Raw genomic sequence first — 17,719 nt, 5'->3', positions numbered from 1 at the left:
GGCTTTTTAAGGCAGTCCTTACTACACTATCTGGCTATTTTAGAAAAGTCTATAGAAATAAAAGTAATACAGTAGAAACTGGATACTTCACAGGGTTAGGGTTCTTATCACCTACAAAGGTGAGCATTGGCAAAGTAACTGGTGATTATACAAAGCTGCAGCAAAAAGCTACCTGGGACCTTTGAGGTGCTCCAGCTATTCACTGTGGCTTACTTTAAAGGACACTGATTCTGCAATCAGTTGTGTAGGTTGTCCTTAAGTGGGTAACACTGTAAACCAGTTGGATATGAATGATACTGCTTTTATATATTCCTACTGTACTCTATGTATTTTATTGTACTAAGACCCTGTTTTTCTCATCTAGACAGCCAAAACCAACCAAGCTCCTCTGTTAGAACTTTGATTCAGGTTCAAGCAGTTGAAGCCTTGTGTAGTAATTCATGCTCATTCTCTTAGATGTGCTGAAGTCAGTTACTCTAAGACTTTTCAGAACATCGTGGTCCAAAATACAGCTTCCATATTTTAAAGTCTTGAAAAAAGATTTAGAATAGAACAATTATCAAACTAAAACCTGATTTTAACATTGTTCATTACATGCAATATCCTGTCCAAAAGCTGTGTCCTAAAACTGGACCATTTTGAGTATTTCCTGCCTGAGTGCATATCAGGTGAACTGATGTAAATGTTCTGTTTGTCCAGTGCTATGCCAGTGGTATAGCAAGAGGACTAAACTGCTGTAACAAACAGACAGTATAACTATGTTAGTTCAGTGTTATCTAACTCTTTTTAAAAGAGTCCAAAATATAGCTTTTTTATTTATTTTTTTTTAACCTTTTAAAAAGGTTTACTTTACAATATTTATATTAGATTAAGTAGTTACTGGTTGTCTTAAAGCTTTTGCAGATCCCAGAGTGTGTGCTGCTGCTGTTTTCCCTTCCCCTGGCCTAGAACTGTGCGAAAGCAGGGGCTCTGGCCAGACCCTATACTGACCAACTGATGAGCTCAGAGCATCCTGGTATCCAAGATTATGGCAATGGATTCAGCCACATCCCCTTCAGCTGTGTAGCACATGTGCAGAGAGCTTTCTTTGCTGCATATATTCTAAATGTAGCTGTGTGTTCCTGTTATTAAAATGAAATGCAGCTAAATGCAAGATGCGGATGAAACGGTATTGAAGTTCTTTGTCCTAAAGAGGGCATGCTAACTTAATTTTGTCCATATTTTGAATTTCCTATTGTTTTAATATTTATGGAAATTCAATTTGACTTCAGCTGGTAAGGACCAACTGAGTAGGTGGAAAAGATATTGCATCTACACAAAGAGCCTTGCCTGCCTATGGGTATATAGGTCTGGGGGTACTTAAGAAGGCCCTAGGGGGAACGAGTAGGGACAGAGTGCCGCTATGCACCATCCCGTGCTGCTGCACAGGTGCTGCCTGCCTGATGTGGGGTGGGGGAAGCTTGCATGCGGGACCTGCTGCCGCTCCGCCTTCGGCCAGGGCCTACCCTCCCTCCCCCCGACTCTGCATCTCACCACCGGTTTCAACTTATCCAAAAAGATTGAAAACCTCTTATAGGTGGTTCGACAGCATTCTGATAGGCAGTCTGATTTGCTGCCATTGATCCTTTTTCTGGGAATGTAACTTGGTTTAATGTTAAGTGCCCTTGAGACTTGTTACTGAAAGTATGATACATTTTTGCCTCAACATTCTGAAGTATAGTCTTTCTCCACTAGATGGTAGTCAAGAAATCAGATTCCCTCAGGTTGAGAGTTTTACTGTTAACTTTCCTTTGGTGATGGGTTTTCATTTATGTCCGTTTTTATAAGAGCTTTTCCAGATAGCTTTGTATATTTAACAAACCCAAAATATTGTTTCTTACATGCAATTTTTAAAATAGTTTTTGGAGATAATTTAATAATAGCTATATAAATAATTGGTGATTCAGTGGATAAATTAAGCTTTTATAGTACTCTGCTGATCACGCTGAACTAATGTAACTGTGCCACTGATACAGCATAGGACAAATGGAACTTTTATATCAATTCAACTGATAGGTACTGTTGAGTAGGAAATACTTGGTATAATATTGTATGGCTCCATAGTTTTAGGAGGCAACTTCGTTATGTTACATGTAGTATCCTATAATAGTGTTAAAATTGGTTTGCTTCTGCTGTGGCCTTGAACTTGCAATTTCTGGGCTGTCAACTGTGCACCTTAGTGCCTGTGCCACTCCAGCCCCCCTATTGTAAAGTACAAAAAAGAGCGCCTTCTTCTTCCAAAAGAACACTGTTAAATCAGCCTGAGAGCACAGTGTTGCAAGTTCTTACATTCAATTTGTGCTTACTAGTGTATCTCTTTTTTTAGACTGAATTATGCAAAACTGTAATGTTGTCTTGTATTTCAGTTTTACACTGCTATAGGCCAGCAAAATGGTAAAACTTAAGCCCCTGATCCTGCAAATGCTTGAACAGGCAGGCATTTCAGCTTGTGAACCCTAAGTTCTCAAGTATAAATGGTCCCAGTGACTTCAGTGAAACTACTTGTGTGCTTCATTTTAAACAGGTTTGCACTATAAAGGGCTAATATTATATTTAAAAATATTTTAATGGTTCTTCCTGGGATAAAACCTATGTTGTATGAAAACAGTTCACACACACACAAAAAGTCATTATATTTTTCAGTTCATTTAAGAAGGTTATTGTGAACTTTATGGGCAAAGACTATAAAACTAGGAACCTGAAAATTAGGTTCAAGCCTTTTAAAAACAACAAGATGACTTTTTGCAACCAATGAGACTTGTTTTACTAAGTTGCAAACTTGAGTAGGGGTGGGGAAAAGTGCAGGTTCTTTGAAGCATCTCAGTGTTTCTGATTTGTAGAATTGACAGTTTTGTAAGGTGGTGCTAGCAAATAGTGCTCAGGCTGTTTAGTTGCCACTTGTGTTTCTCTGATTTATTGTTCTTGCAGAAATAATGTTAATGAGGCCTTAGAGGTTTCTCTCATAAATGAGATTTTAAGCATTACTCTTTTAGAAAGAAACCTCTACCCTTAACTTTTTTGAAAAATTCAGAGTGGGATGGTGTTATTGCAGTTTATTCAACGTTCTCAGAATTGATTCCTCTTCCCAAAACACAAATGCAGATAACCACAACTTTGGTAGGAACTTCAGTATTTATTTTCACCAGCTTCTGTTACAACATGTGATGCTTCGGTTTCTGTTTGAACTTTCCCTCCCAAAGTTTGAAAATGAAGACCCTCATTCTACTAAGATTTATGCCAGATAAATGGCTTTGCTTTTGTTACTCTGTAATGTTGGACTGAATTAATCTGTGTTTTGTATTTTCAGAACAAGGCTCAGGAAGGAAATCAGTTTAATGGAGACCTCATTCAAAGGCGAAACTTTCAGAGGTACTGTCTTTTTGTCACTAGTGTTTGTTTAGAAATGCAGTGAACATAAATGCAAAGGGGATCTCTGAGTTGAATTCATTTGCATATACTTAGGTTTGACCATGTTTCATATTTAACAAAAAAAACCCCTTTAGCTTTTCCATGTTGATAAATTAGAATGAATAGTAGTACTGACCTGATCTCCAAGCCAGAAAGGAAGATATCGTCTTCTGGCTAGTGTACAAATGACAGAAGTTAATTACCATTGGCCTTTTTAGTCATATCAGAGTTGATTTGAGTAAGTGGGGAATTACCAGAGGCTATCAAGTTGAATGTTTGGGGTATAGCAGTCTATGGAGAGCTCTGTAAACTGGAATGGTGATTCTGAATTTATTAATGGCTTCAAAACATAGTGTGCTGGAGTGGGATATGTGGTTCTATTAACTGCAGCATTATACATATTTGGGTGTTTTTGAATTTAGCGAATAGGAGTTGAATTTTATTGCATTTACTATTGAGCAGCCAACATGAGATCATGAAGCTTTTATTCAGAAGTTGGTTTCCTTGGCTAATTTCTTCTGAATTATTGAGTTGGGGTATTAGGTAAGTAAGTAAAGTATCTGAATGAGGGAGCATAGGATAGCAGGGAGACTGTGATGTCTGAGGACAGGTGGCAGTAGAAGAAGGATACTGAACATCCTCTAGAGCCATGCTGATGACAAGGTAAGAAAATAAGTGCTATACTGCAGCAGACTAATGGCTTCCCACCCAGTAGCCTGTTTCTGACAGTGGCAGAAGAGAATGCTAGAGATCAGTGCTTTTCAACCACTGTGCTGCGAAGAGCTCCCTAGTGTGCTGCAGGAATTTTAGAACTGCTGGTAGCTGTTTGTGAAGGAGAAATAGTTTATTTCGGGTATAAAGGTTATTTACTTAAAGCTAATGTAGAAATGAATCTACTGCCCATGTGTTGGCTGCTGGGGACATGCAGTTCACAAGCCTCTCGGCTTTCAGTTCATGCCATTCGTTTCAGCGCATGGTGCTCTCAGGCTTGAGTGCAGCTTGTAATATACGTACTGTGGGTGTGCTTCTTCTGCTTTTACTTTTCATTATGTGGCCAGAGTACTCTTATAGTATTGTCTTTGTGTCAGTTTGACTTTTTAAAAATGGAGAAATTCTTGAAGAAGATCTCATCATCTGAAGTTTCACGTAGCAACTCTGCGTAAAGAGAACCTTCAATTAAGAAGATGAAGTCACTGACCAGGCAGTGTAATGAAGACTACTTGGAATTTTTTTTTTTCTGGTGTGGTGTCACTTCATCTCCTATGCCCAAGAGCTTAATGTGCAGAGAAAAATTATCAAATGAATCTGTGGTCCCAAGTAAGCTGAAACACCACCTTTCTACTAGGCACTCAACTTACATAAACAAAGGCAGGGACTTTTTTTAAGAGGTTGCAGAAAGAAAATGCAAAGCAGAGTAACCTTATGAGAGAAACTTTCATCAGAAATAAACAGGTGTGCTATGGGGATGGGGAATACCTTAACAAGGATACTGTAAAAAACTTTTATTAACCTAAATGTGCCTTGGGGTGGACAAGGTTGGGAAATACTGCTGTAGATGGAGAGCATCTAACCAGATATCTCTAGAGTGATCTATCCCTTTTCAGTACCCTCCCTAGTATCCACCATTTATTTGGCTAGGGATGCCAGAGGAAACGTTTTCATCTATTCTGTTTACTAGCCATTAGTAGATCTATCATCTGTGAATTTATCCAGTCTCTTTTAAATCCTGGCTATGCTACCTGCCTCGCCTACCTCCTATGGCAGTGAATTCTAGAAGTTAACTACATGTGTAAAAGAAGTACTTTATCTTGTTAGTTCTTAAACCTGTTGCCCACTAATTTCAGCGGGTGCCCCCTTGTTCTAGTATTCTGGGACTTGGTGAACAACAGTTCCCTGTTTATTTGGTCTACCCCCTTCTTGATTTTTATAGACCTCTGTCATATCCCCCATCTACCATCTCCTTTCCAAACTGAAGAATCCTAGTTTTTTTTTCTTTAGATTTTTAGCTCCAGGCTCCTGATGATTTTGGTTGTCTTTCTCTGTACCTTTTCTAATTCTACTACATCCTGTTTGAGACATGGGGACTACAGTGGCACACAGTATTCAAGAAGTGGGCATATCACACGATCATGTTGACCGTTTTGCTTTCAGTTCCATTCTTAATGATACCCAACATCTTACTGTTTGTTCCTGGTTGCCACCGCACACTGAGCTGAGTGCAGTGACTCTAAGGTTTCTTTCACAAGTTGTAACAGCTAGTTCAGAATCTAGCATTGTGTACGTATAGTTTGAGGTTATTTTTTCCCTAGGTGTGTTACCTTCCACTTGTCAACATTACATTCATCTGCCATTTTTTCAGTTCTCTCAGTTAGCTTGGTGAGATCTTTCTGCAGCTTCTTTCCATCAGTTTCAAACTTGACTACATGGAAATAAATGGGTATCATCTGCAAACTAGAAAGGATTGATCTGGCATGAGAATTTGCTCAGTCTCATCTGCAGTAAACATTGATGCAAAGACTCGTTCAGCTTCTCTGCTGCAGCCTTATCGTCTCTGAGTGCGCCTTTTGCACCATGGTGGTCTAATGGTCCCATTGATCCTCTAGCTGGCTTCCTGCTTCTGATGTATTTAAAAAAGTTAAGGAAAAGATAAGGGAAAAATGTCATCCGTGGTAACAGTAAACAAAACGTTCTTTGTGTCTGCGTCAGTGATGTACAAAACACTATGGCTGCTGAGCACATCACGAGTTACAGGTGTGTGATGATCATGTTATGCAACACTGAGAGCCACCCATAGTCTTTCATTTAGTTTTATCAAAAAGGTAAAACCAACTTTTGAGCAAAAGGAAAAGCATCTTGCTCTATACATAAAGCCAGAATTTTGCATCTAGAAATCTTCATCTCAAAAGTGGGAGACACAGAGGATGTTAACTAGATCCTCTTGGTTAACTAGACTCCAAATGAATAGTAGGCTTTATAGAGAAGAACATCATGCATCTTCCTGGGAAATGGATTGAAGCCAGTGTGTATGCTTGCCATAATGCACTAATGGTAACTGGTTCTATAAAAAAAGATGAGTTGCTACATTTTACATTGGCTGAATCTTAAATGACTTTTGTGGTTAGCCCTGTAAGGAACACATTATGGTAATTTAGGCTGTAGATTGAGAGGCCTGAGACATTTTCTGACTGTTCCTATCCTTTCCAGAGACCAGAGTAGATGCTTGAAGGCATTAAAAGGGTGAAGGGATCTCATTCAGTGTAGCAATAATAGAGGTGTCAGGAGATCTGAATCTTTTTTTTTTTTTCCAGTACTACAGAAACAGCTGTTGATGAAAGTGTGCTGCTATCAAGTGTTGCAGTTTACTGCGTTAGTGGGTAATCTGTGGCACTTTGATACCTTCAGGATGGATTTTTGCAGAATGGAGGTAGCTAGCAGTGAATATAGAAATCCATCCTATTCTTACTTCTGCCAGTCTGTACTACGTTGATCATCTGCAGCAAGTTGGGAGAAAAATGGAAAATCTAAATGATTGCTTTTATTCACTCAAAAAAAAGTAGTGGTCAGTCTCTTGAAAAATGTTGGCAAATCAGAAAAATGTTTTGGCCATTGAAACAGGAAAAGTTATCAGCATATATTACCAATCTTAAACTCTGTGCTGCTCAGATAGGTGTGATATTTATTGATTGACTGATTGATTGATTTGATTTGTGGGCTTGAGTTAAAAAAAAATAATTTGGAAAATGTTCTTTAAAAAATGTTTGGGTGTATAGAAAGGTAGTGGTTGCACATCCAACAGTCCATAATGTTATTTATGTCCTATAACCCTCACACACTTTACCTTCTTTCCACAAGAGGGAGGAGTAGTACTTAGTAAGACATTTTGGAGCTGCATCCTTTTGTGGCAGTCAAAAGAGAAGGAAACACATCATTTAGAGAGAGAATAAGCCTAAATGTGCTTCTTTTATTTGATCTGTAATATAGTATACACTACATGCAGACTAGTGTTACTTCTCTTTCATCTTAACTGGATAGATACCTTGCACTTTTTTTTTTTTCCTTGTGGTTTCCATTGCAGCTTGATAGTAAGTCTTGCATGTCTGATGAGAGGTGTTATCTCAAGATAAAGCAGTTACCTAACCTTCAGTCTAGTAAATTTAGTTTAAAAAGCAGCTTCAGGTAGCAGTCCTCTGTATGAAATAGCATGTGCAGTGTAGTTTTATATTGTAATGTGAATGCCTATTGCAATTCATATAAAATGTACAGCACTGAACAGTGGAGTAAGGCTTCGCACTTAGATAGGTTCCTTTTGTGTAACACTTACTGTAGCAAGCAACTCATTTGTTTATGGGGGAGAGCACTTGCTGTTAACTAATTTTTTCTGGGAAGTAATTTATTTCACACTTTTCAACAGCCTGCACATCTGACTTTATAATATCTGGTTTGCAAATCCAGCCTGCTGTTGACTTAAACTGTTAATGTTGATGGTACGATCTTTTAAGTAATATTTTTGTAAAATGATTTATGACTTTTTGGCTAGAGGAATATTTTACTAATATAAGGTATTAGTTTATTTCATAAATGTTTACACACAATGCAGTTTTACAGTGCAGTTTTAATAGTGGGGTGTATAATTTAATAAATATTTAATCCACACTAAGCATTTTGTATTATATTAAAATGCATCATATCAAAAAAAATAAACAAGAAATGTTACGTTTATAGTCGCTACTGATGTTCGGTGATTATAGTGACCGTGTATATTGAGAACACTTAAGCATCAGGAAGAAAGTTAATGGACTTGAAAGCGGTGATGATGTATAAAGTGCCACATTATGCATTTACATCCAGAGGAAAATTACTTGTCAACAGGGTAAACATCCAAATATGGGGGTGACCCTGTTGGAAGGCATGATCTACAGACGTATTTTGGTATGGAAGTATAGGCGTTCAATGCTTAAACCCCCTTGTTCTGTTTCTATAGGTACCACAAGTCCTCTTGTACAACTAGCCCATCAACCCTTCTGAAAATATTGCGTTTGGTCTCTGGCAGATTTTGAGCTATTTTATTTACAAATAAATATATTTTGATGCTTGATACTTCTGAAGGGGCATTTATTTGCTTTCTAAGACAGTCTGACTAAATGAAGACTTTTTTCATACAATTTGTTCTTTATAAAAATAGGCTTAGCAAGCTGTAATAAATTACTGAGTCCTGCTTTCTAGGTGTCACAAATTCTGCAGCAGCTATCCACAAATTTAGGATAAGTTTACTTGCTGTCAGTGCTTATGTGTTGATAGCCTCTGATGTTGCTGACACTCAGCTAATGTAGGGCTGAAATGAAGTGAAAACTGTAGTACTTTCATTTCTATTTTTTAAAGCAAAAGGGGGGGGAAAAAACCCATGAATCCAGAAATTCCTCCTAATAAGGTTTTTTTTTCTTGAATCATTTTAAATGAAATCTCATTTAAAAGTTACGTATGTTCTATAAGCATATAGTGATTTTATGAAATGGGGTCATAACTTCCAATATTAACCAATAGAATCTAGTTACTGAAGGTGCAGTGGAGTTCTTCTGAAAACCAGGTCCATAGAATTGATCTTGAAATATGGTGGTTTAGCAGGGCATTAAGTGTAATTTTAATTTGTACTAAATACTCTGAATAGTTTTCTAGTTCTTCATAATCAATACCATGAAGTGGCATATTTAGGGAGGGACAACAGGCAAGTGCCCTCGGTGCTGACAGGGATGTGGGGCCAAAAAACTTGACTTGATGTGGCTGTGTGATTGCAGTGGGAATTAAAAGTTGCCAGTGCTCCTATGAATGGAAGCTGTCTTGAGCATCCTGTGCCATTCCTATGCTGCTGACATCTTTCATGTACCTTTGTGTGACATTTTTTTCTTGTTTTCTGGCCATTCAGTAAGTCAGACTCTTTCATATTGACTTGAGCAGTTAATAACAACCAGAAATAACACATTTTTATAGGACAGAACAGTCTAATTGTGCTATTTCGCTTCTTTTTTTTTTCTTTCCCCTCTTCTGTTCTCTACCAACAAGAGGACTTGTGACATGGATTTATATTCAACATTTGCCAGCCTAGTTGTATATAAAACACTTTAGTTGAATTATTTTAATTTGGTTGGGCTAAGTGTTCAGTTTGGTCATTCACTCTGGCACAGTAAGTTTTGTAAAGATTAATGTACCAAGTTTGAAATGCCAGATATTTAATTTTGGGAAAATCATGTAAACGCACTGACATGAACTTTAATATAAGTTAAGCATGAATGATAATGTAAGCCACAAACTAAGTGTTTGCCTTTTTTTCCCCGATATCACTTTTGTTTCTGTTGTATACATTAGTAAGTAATGTGTAGAAGTTGTTTTTCTTTTGCAAGATATTGATTTTACAGCAGGATTTTTGCTCATTTCAAGTGGTAAAACTTAGACTGTAATGTATTTAGTCTTTTGCTTAATTGGGCACTTTGCAATGATTGCTTTAGTTGTGTGTTAAGACTAGAATGCACAGAATTTAAGAGTCCAGTACCATGTATGCAGGGGCTGGGTCGAGATGAACATGGCCATGCAGTATGTAGCCACATAGCACACGCTCAGCTCTTCTCCGTGCTGCAAAGGAGCAGCAGGGGGGGGGGGGTAGTGACCCCAATGTCCAGGGGTCAAAACAAAAATCCTGCCTGCGCAAAAAAAAGCAGAGAGGTACACATGGGGGCAGCATGCACCATTCAAAACCAGAGCCTGGCCAGCCAAAGCCACACTCCAGTTGCCAGCCAGGCTCTGAGCAGCAGAATCATCACTGCTGGAGCCCTGGGAGACCCCCAGGTAGGGCTGCCATGGGCAGCACCAGCTTCCTCTGCCCCACCTGGGGTAACCTGCCATGTGCCAGAGGACTTGTGGCACAGGCATTCCCTGGGGACACCTAGTGGTGGTGTATTTTGTTGTCCCCAGGGAACCAAACGTCCATGCTCATGTGGACATGGCCAAGGTGTCTGATTTATAATTAGTCTGTGCTATTGTCATTTGAATAATGGTATTTTAGTAAAAATGGAAAGAGAATATGCCCAAGCCTAGGCATCTTCTTGAAGCCCTGCAGGACCTTTTTATTTGTCCAGGCATTTTAGCAAACAAGGATAAGTTGGGGTATTGTTCAGGGAGCTTGTTGGGTACCTTCTAGGTCTTATTTAATATTTGATCTGTTTATGTAAGTTTTGTCTTTTGTTGTAAGCTGCCTTGATCCTTTTTTTTTTTTTTTCTGGGAAGGGTAGCAAAATTAAATAAATACATAAATGCATTGGGTAAAAAGGCTTTTTTTTCCCCTTGGGTGCTGTCTTCTGTAAATCTTAGGAAGTGCAGTTAGGGATGATGGGTTGCAAAGGCAGGAGAAATTTTTAACTTTTTTTTAATGTATTTCAGTGAAAATGTGCAGCAAGCATACTGGGACCTGAAGAGGGAAATGTCTAACTTGCATCTGGTGACTGAAATGCAGGCTCAGGTTCTTCGAAAATTGAAAACAAACCCAACTGCAACCAAGAAAGGCAAGTTAGTGTTTGCAGCAATGGGCCTTACATGTGCAAACTGTTTCAAACTACACTATTCTGAAGATAAATTATCTACACCGTATTTTATCAAAATCTCATCAATTGAAGCTGATAAGCCAGACTATATTATAGTTCCAGCATACCCATTTTCTGCTTTGCCTTCTGTCTCATACTGGTCAACTTCACACATAAAGGTGTTGCTGATGTGTGTTTTCTTCAGTACTGTATTCTGTTCCCCTTGTGGCTTTTTTCTCAGTCAAGTGTTGCTTATGTGCACAAGGCTGAGGTGTTAAGTTTACTCGTATTTGACCTTTTACCACATCTATTTTGTATTTTAAAAAAAAGAGATTTCATTTTTCAAATGTACTTAATAGTTTAATAGTATAGAATTTATCAGTATTCCTCTATTTGGCATTTTAAAAATTCAAGGAGACTTTGAGTTTTTTCCTACAATTACATTTTTCATCACCAAGTTAAGAAAATATTCCAAAAAATCTCCCAGTCGGATATCTAAGATTACATTTGCTGTGTTTCAAAATACTGATGCTTCAAAGATGACCAGCCTGTAGCACCTCAAAAACAACTGAAGAAAAACTAGTCACTTGTGTTAGTTTTTCTGCATTATACATAAAGCATTTTTATATGTTACTCACTGAAATTATGTCTACTTGTGTGTGTATGTGTAGTATTTCCCTCAATCAGGAGCTTTACAAGGCACGTGTGTTAATTTGGCACTATCAGTTATGATAACCTACAAGTAGAAAACAAAGGGAGAATAACATCCAATTAGAGTAAGTGGCAATATCCATTTTTGCTTATGAATGCAGGAAATGTATATAATGGATTAATTTTCTAATCAAGTGACTGCTGAATTTGACTGCATTAGATGTCTCTCTCTCTTATAAAAGATATAACAAGATCACAACTTGGATGGAAATTCCTACAGTGCCTACTATAAAGAGACACATTCCTATAACTGGATCATTTAGATCAAGGTTACTTATTTTACTGTGGCTTTGGTTAGTAATGATTTAAGATGATTCAAGTCAGCAGGTCCTGATGTTCTCCACCCCAGAGTGCTGAGGGAATTGGCAGATGTCATTGCGGGACCCCTGGCACAGCTTTACGCGCACTCGTGGTGCTCTGGTGAGGTGCCGGAGGACTAGAAAAGGGCCAGTGTGTGGTCCCTTTTCGAAAAAGGGAGGAAGGAGGACCCAGGAAACTACAGGGCCGTTAGTCTTACCTTGGTCCTGGGGAAGCTTTTTGAGAAAATTATCCAGGAGCACATGTGTGAAGGACCAGCAGGGGAGATCACGTTTAGAGGCAACCAGGTTCATTCGAGGCAGGTCATCAGACCAACTTGGTGGTCTTCTACGACCAGGTCACAAAATCCTTGGATGCAGGTGTCGTGGTGTATGTAGTCTTTCTGGACCTTAGGAAGGTGTTTGACGCTGTCTCTCACCCCATTTTCATTAAGAAATTAAGCAACTGTGGCGTTGATACCTACACAGTCAGATGGGTCGCAAATTGACTAGAGACCCATGCCCAGAGAGTGGTGGTGGATGGGTCTTTTTCGACCTGGAGGGATGTGGGCAGTGGGGTCCCCTAGGGCTCGGTCCTTGGGCCTGCACTGTTCAACATCATCATCAGTGACTTGGACGAGGGGGTGAAAATCGCCTTGTTCAAATTTGCAGATGTCACTAAAATGTGGGGAGAAGTGGGCACACTGGAGGAGAGGGACAGGCTGCAGCTAGATCTAGACAGGTTACAGGGGTGAGTGGATGAGAACAGGATGGGATTCAATACTGACAAGTGTAAGGTATTGCACCTGGGGAGGAAGAACCAGCAGCATACTTACAGGCTGGGGAACTCCCTTCTTGTCAGTGCAGAAGCAGAAAAGGATCTTGGTGTCATTATTGATTCCAAGATCAACATGGGCTGCCAATGTGAGGACGCGGTCAGTAGGGCCAACTGCACCTTGTCATGCATCCATAGATGCATCACGAGTAGGTCCAAGGAGGTGATCCTCCCCCTCTGGTCAAGCCACAATTGAAATGCTGCGTCCAGTTCTGGGCGCCACACTTCAAGAGGGATGTGGCCAGCATTAAGAGGGTCCAGAGGAGAACCACTCATATGATCAGGGGGCAGCAAGGCAGGCCCTACGAGCAGAGGCTGTGGGACCTGAACCTGTTCAGTCTCCACAAGAGAAGGCTGAGAGGGGATCTGGTGGCCATCTACAAACGGGCCAAGGGGGAACAGCAGGCTATGGGAGAGTCCCTGGTCCCCCGAGCACTACCAGGAGTAATGAGGAATAATTGACCATAAGTTGATCAAGAGTAGATTCAGGCTAGATATCAGGAGGCGCTACTTCACTGTCAGGGCGGCTAGGATCTGGAACCAACTTCCAAGATAAGTAAGTGGTGCTTGCTCCTACCCTGGGGGTCTTCAATCACTTAGCCATGGTCGTTCGACCCCAGCATCCTTTCCTGCCCGTGGCAGGGGGTCGGACTTGATGATCTGCTCGGGTCCCTTCCGACCCTACCAACTACGAAACTAAAATAATCTGAAAGTTGGCTGTAGTCTGTAAAATGGGTTAGCCACTTCAGTCAAGTACCTACTATGTAAATGCTTGCTGAAATTGTAGTTACAGTACTGACCGCCTTTTCCATATGCAAGTGTGTATACTGAAATGAACTAAACCACATATATTCAGCACTAGCACATGAATCCGTTGTCACTGTAGAAACTGAAAATTGTCCGTGACAGGTTTTTGGTGTACTGTTTGCCAACTTACAACTACCCACATAATGTGCTCGTTTTCTGACGTAAGTTTTCAGGGTTGCTTGTCTGGCTTATTATGCACATGTGGTAAGGCACAATTCCCTTCCCTCTGGTGAATAAAAACTTGTTTCAGGAGCATGTTGTGCAGTTGATAATGAATCATTGTATCAAAAGATACAGGATTATCAATTGGTCTGTTAGACTGCGTAGACTTTTGCTACTGTTGCTTTCTAGACTTTTTTTTTATCAATAATTATTACATAAAGGTATGTGGGCTTAAGACTGGAAAACTGCAAGAGGAGAGACAAAAAAATTAGATGTACCCTGCATGGTTTATCAACATTATTTGTTTATGGAACACTATCCTAATGCACCTGCAGTGCTACCGTGTGGAGGAACATTGACTTGAGCCAGGTTTTGGATTATTCAGGGGAGAATCAGTTTGCCTCAAAAGCTGTTACTGCAGTCATCATCTCTCTTAAACATGAGTTGGTTTCAAGGGTCATGAAAATGAGGCATTTGAAGAATAGGTATACACTATCCTCATTAACAAACGTCTCATTATTCCACATCAGACAGCCATTGAGGAAGTAAGCCATTGCTTACAAAAGCTTGCACATCTCTGACTGTGTATAAGGTGCAAGTCTACCTGCCCAGTTATTCCATGACTATCTTGAAGGTTTTCCTAGTGTATATTTGAGAGCACACTTTTGACTTGAGTCATAATTTAGGTAAGTAAAATAGTGAAGTAAAGGTGACTATACTGTGAATTTATATAGCTAAAACTAGGCCACTAACAAAGAATTCAGTTCCCATAAGAATCACTATCTTTTTTCCCCAGTATTGTTGAATACGTTTAGTTCATTTTAGTATAGGCAGTTTTATATGGAAAAGTTTGGTACAATATGGAATATCTTTGAAGAAATGGCTAATAGAACATATGGTAATAATAAGTATGTAATAATAATGGTAATAATAAGTACTGTGCTGGTGTAAAGAGGTTCTTCTCCCCACCCACTATGGTACTTATAAGTTTTTGTTTTTTCAAACATGCAAGTTATTTAAATCTGTACTAGCAGCCCTCTTCTTTTATGCTGTCCATTTCCCTAAGATCTGTAGAACTCAGAAGTATTTGCTATTTTAATTATTGCAAGATGCTTGTGTACGCCATTAATCTGTCAGTGACCTGTGTTATCTGGTCAACAAACTTGCCTCAGCCTATAGCCTCCTGAAGTACTTTTTGGAAATCCTTTCATCCATGATGAAAGAAAACGTGTTTTCTGATGCTTTGCCATACCTTTTTCCAGGAGAAGGCAGAACCCCGGCAAATTTTAAGATGAAAGAAAATATAAAGCTGTAGCTCCTGATATGAACAGAGGTCATTCTGATCTCTTTAGACATCCACCCTAGGAAGCGGTATGAGTTGATGTGATTATGAAGTGTAGAAGCAGAGATGGGAGTGGCTGTCAGTGGACTGAGTCTGCCCTTGTACAGAGTTTTTACGTGGCTGATAGTTTGTCAAATCTTTTCCACAAAAGGCATTGTCCTTTTTACTAGCTGGTTCTTGACGATGCAGCAGTTATGAGGAAATATGTTTCTCTTTTGTAGCTCTATCTCCAGAAAGTCTCACTTTCTCCTTGGGTATTCCAGCAACATGCTTCTGAGCTGACCAAATTTAAAGCAGACTGTTACTGACTGAACACTGCAGCAGAGGCTTTGGTTGACTTGCAGTTGCCTCCACTTCTTGGATACCTCTTTAATTCTAACAATTCCTTCAGTGCAAGCATTCTAGTAGTAGGTTACATAGTCAAAACAGAGCAAAATCATTAGGGCAGAGGCTGTATATGAGTTTATAGAACATGATATAACAAGGTATCAGGTCTAAATTGGGTCTCTTGCCATTAATTCAAAGTGTGTGTGTGTGTGAAACCTACTACACTAGTAGGGCATGGTTGTCCATATGGCTACATCCCAACCCTCATTATTCTTAGGAGTTGTGTTATTGAGATGTTAAAAGTTTTAATTTGAATATTACAAGTATTGAATCTGCGATCTTCATTAAGCAGTTCTAACTCGAGCTGCCAGCTGGCTGCAAAATATTCCTATCTTCCACTCAAGGGGGCTGTACTGTTCCATACTAATGTGAATAGCTATGCTACTGCTATAGCTAGCTGTTAAAGTTCAGTTGAACTAGTTCATTCCAACTTTTTTACACTTGTGGATGAATTAAGTGTCTCATTTGCCTCAATGTTTTAGCAATTCTAATATCTACAGTATCTGGGGCAGTGTAATGGTGGTTGTTTTTCCTTGTGCCCATGGATGAACTCAAAAGCTGCTTTTTACACTGTCGGCACAAAGGGAGCAAGTCACAGAATCCATATCTTTCAGATTTGATTAACCGGCCATTGGGAAATGCTTTTCACTGAAACTTGCAAATAAATTGCCATTTAATGACCTTCCTTGGCAGGGTGAGACTACATCCCTTTGCTGTGGTTATAAGCTACATTTTGTACTCAAAATTCATAGCTAGAGTATGAAACCGCCTCTCAGGCATGGATTTCTTATAACTGGGAGACTCCAGCAGAAAAAATTGCTAATCCTCACTGAATTCGTAGTGAAATGTGAGAGAGAATACTGCCTGCTCTGAGCACTGTAGTTCCTCTGGTCTTGTGTTGTCCACAATGTAGCTAGTTCCTTTCCCACACATTTTTTCAGAGTGTACTGAATGTTACCTGGAGTGGTAGGCTAGGCTTGCAGTCTGTTGCTATATTTTCAGCAGCTAGGCTACCTTTCAACATGAACAATCCAACCTGTGAGCGCTAAGCCAGGAAAAGGGAGATGTTTCTTGGACTCTGCAAGAGTTCAAAGCCTGGCAGCAGGAGGATGCAATTTACTAAACACAATAGCAACATGAGGAGCAAGATTTTCTGCAGTTGGGCAATATTCTGGATTTCTCTCAGTTTATATCCCTGGGGCAACACTTCTAGTAGCCTTGGCAAACCACCTGAGCTCGACTGGGCCCCCCAGTGCAACTGTGGGAATTGGTTAGATTCCCTGAGTAATATACTGAGAGAGTGCTATTTCAAGTGCTAGGGTGAAACATTCAAAAATGTATTTAAAGAGTCAATGTTGTGTTCATTAATTAGTGAATGCTCAAGAGAGACGGTCCTAAAAACATGCCAGTTGAAAATACCTACCCTTTTTACTAGATAGTGTAATATATCTAGGTATACCTTTTGATACCCTTAGAAATAGCCAACATTTTCTAATTTTATGCAGCTCTTTAAAGAACAATGTTTGTTTGTCCTCTCTCCAGCTTCCTCTTGTACACCAGTACAGTGTGTTGAAGACCTGGAGAAGGACCTCACAAAGTTATGTTTGACTTCTTCTGGGGCATTCTACAAAAAAACCTCTCCTTCACAAAATGACAAAGTACTCTGCAATGCCATAGCTTCCCCTCTGCCAAGAGGTATAAACTTGTTGTCTGAAAGGGAAAATCTCCAATCATGGACAGATGAGAACACCATCCCAGCTGGCGTTACAGCGTTTCAGGAACACAATTCGTATGGAAAGAGCTCTCTGGAAGATAATTCCTGGGTGTTCCCAAGCCCGCCAAAACCTAGTGAGACTGTGTTTTGGGAAACAAAAAACAAAGCATCTTTGTCAGACTATCCAGTAGATTACCTGGATCGGTGTAACCAAAACTGCCTGCACAAGAGCTAAGTGGCTTGTAGAAGGAATTGAGGCTGGTTCTGAATAGGCGCCCGACTGCTGGAACTTTTGAAAGAGCGAAGCAGTTAGGTAAAAAGTGGAAGTATGTTTGTATGTTTGGGTTTTTTTTGTCTTATTCCAAGACAAGGCCTGGTCTCTCACTGCTGTAAATCATTATTGAAGGCAGCGCAGGTGTCAGCAAATCAGAATTGGACTGAAAAGTTCTT

The 17,719-nt window shown here is 39.6% G+C and overlaps 1 protein-coding gene across 1 annotated transcript in view; it reads left to right on the top strand.

Moving 5' to 3' along the window:
• The window catches only part of AZI2 (5-azacytidine induced 2), a 37,991-nt gene that overhangs the window by 15,592 nt on the left and 4,680 nt on the right, over nt 1-17,719 (top strand). The window contains exons 6-8 of the mRNA XM_019536198.1: nt 3,347-3,408; nt 10,876-10,997; nt 17,098-17,708. Coding sequence (XP_019391743.1) covers nt 3,347-3,408; nt 10,876-10,997; nt 17,098-17,504 — 591 coding nt within the window. The 3' untranslated portion in view covers nt 17,505-17,708. The remainder of the gene's footprint in view (nt 1-3,346; nt 3,409-10,875; nt 10,998-17,097; nt 17,709-17,719) is intronic.

Source organism: Crocodylus porosus, unplaced genomic scaffold, assembly GCF_001723895.1.
Source record: "Crocodylus porosus isolate Cpor-Errol unplaced genomic scaffold, CroPor_comp1, whole genome shotgun sequence".
In the NCBI taxonomy this organism is placed as follows: Eukaryota; Metazoa; Chordata; order Crocodylia; family Crocodylidae; genus Crocodylus; species Crocodylus porosus.
This window is presented reverse-complemented; position numbering and strand designations above follow the sequence as displayed.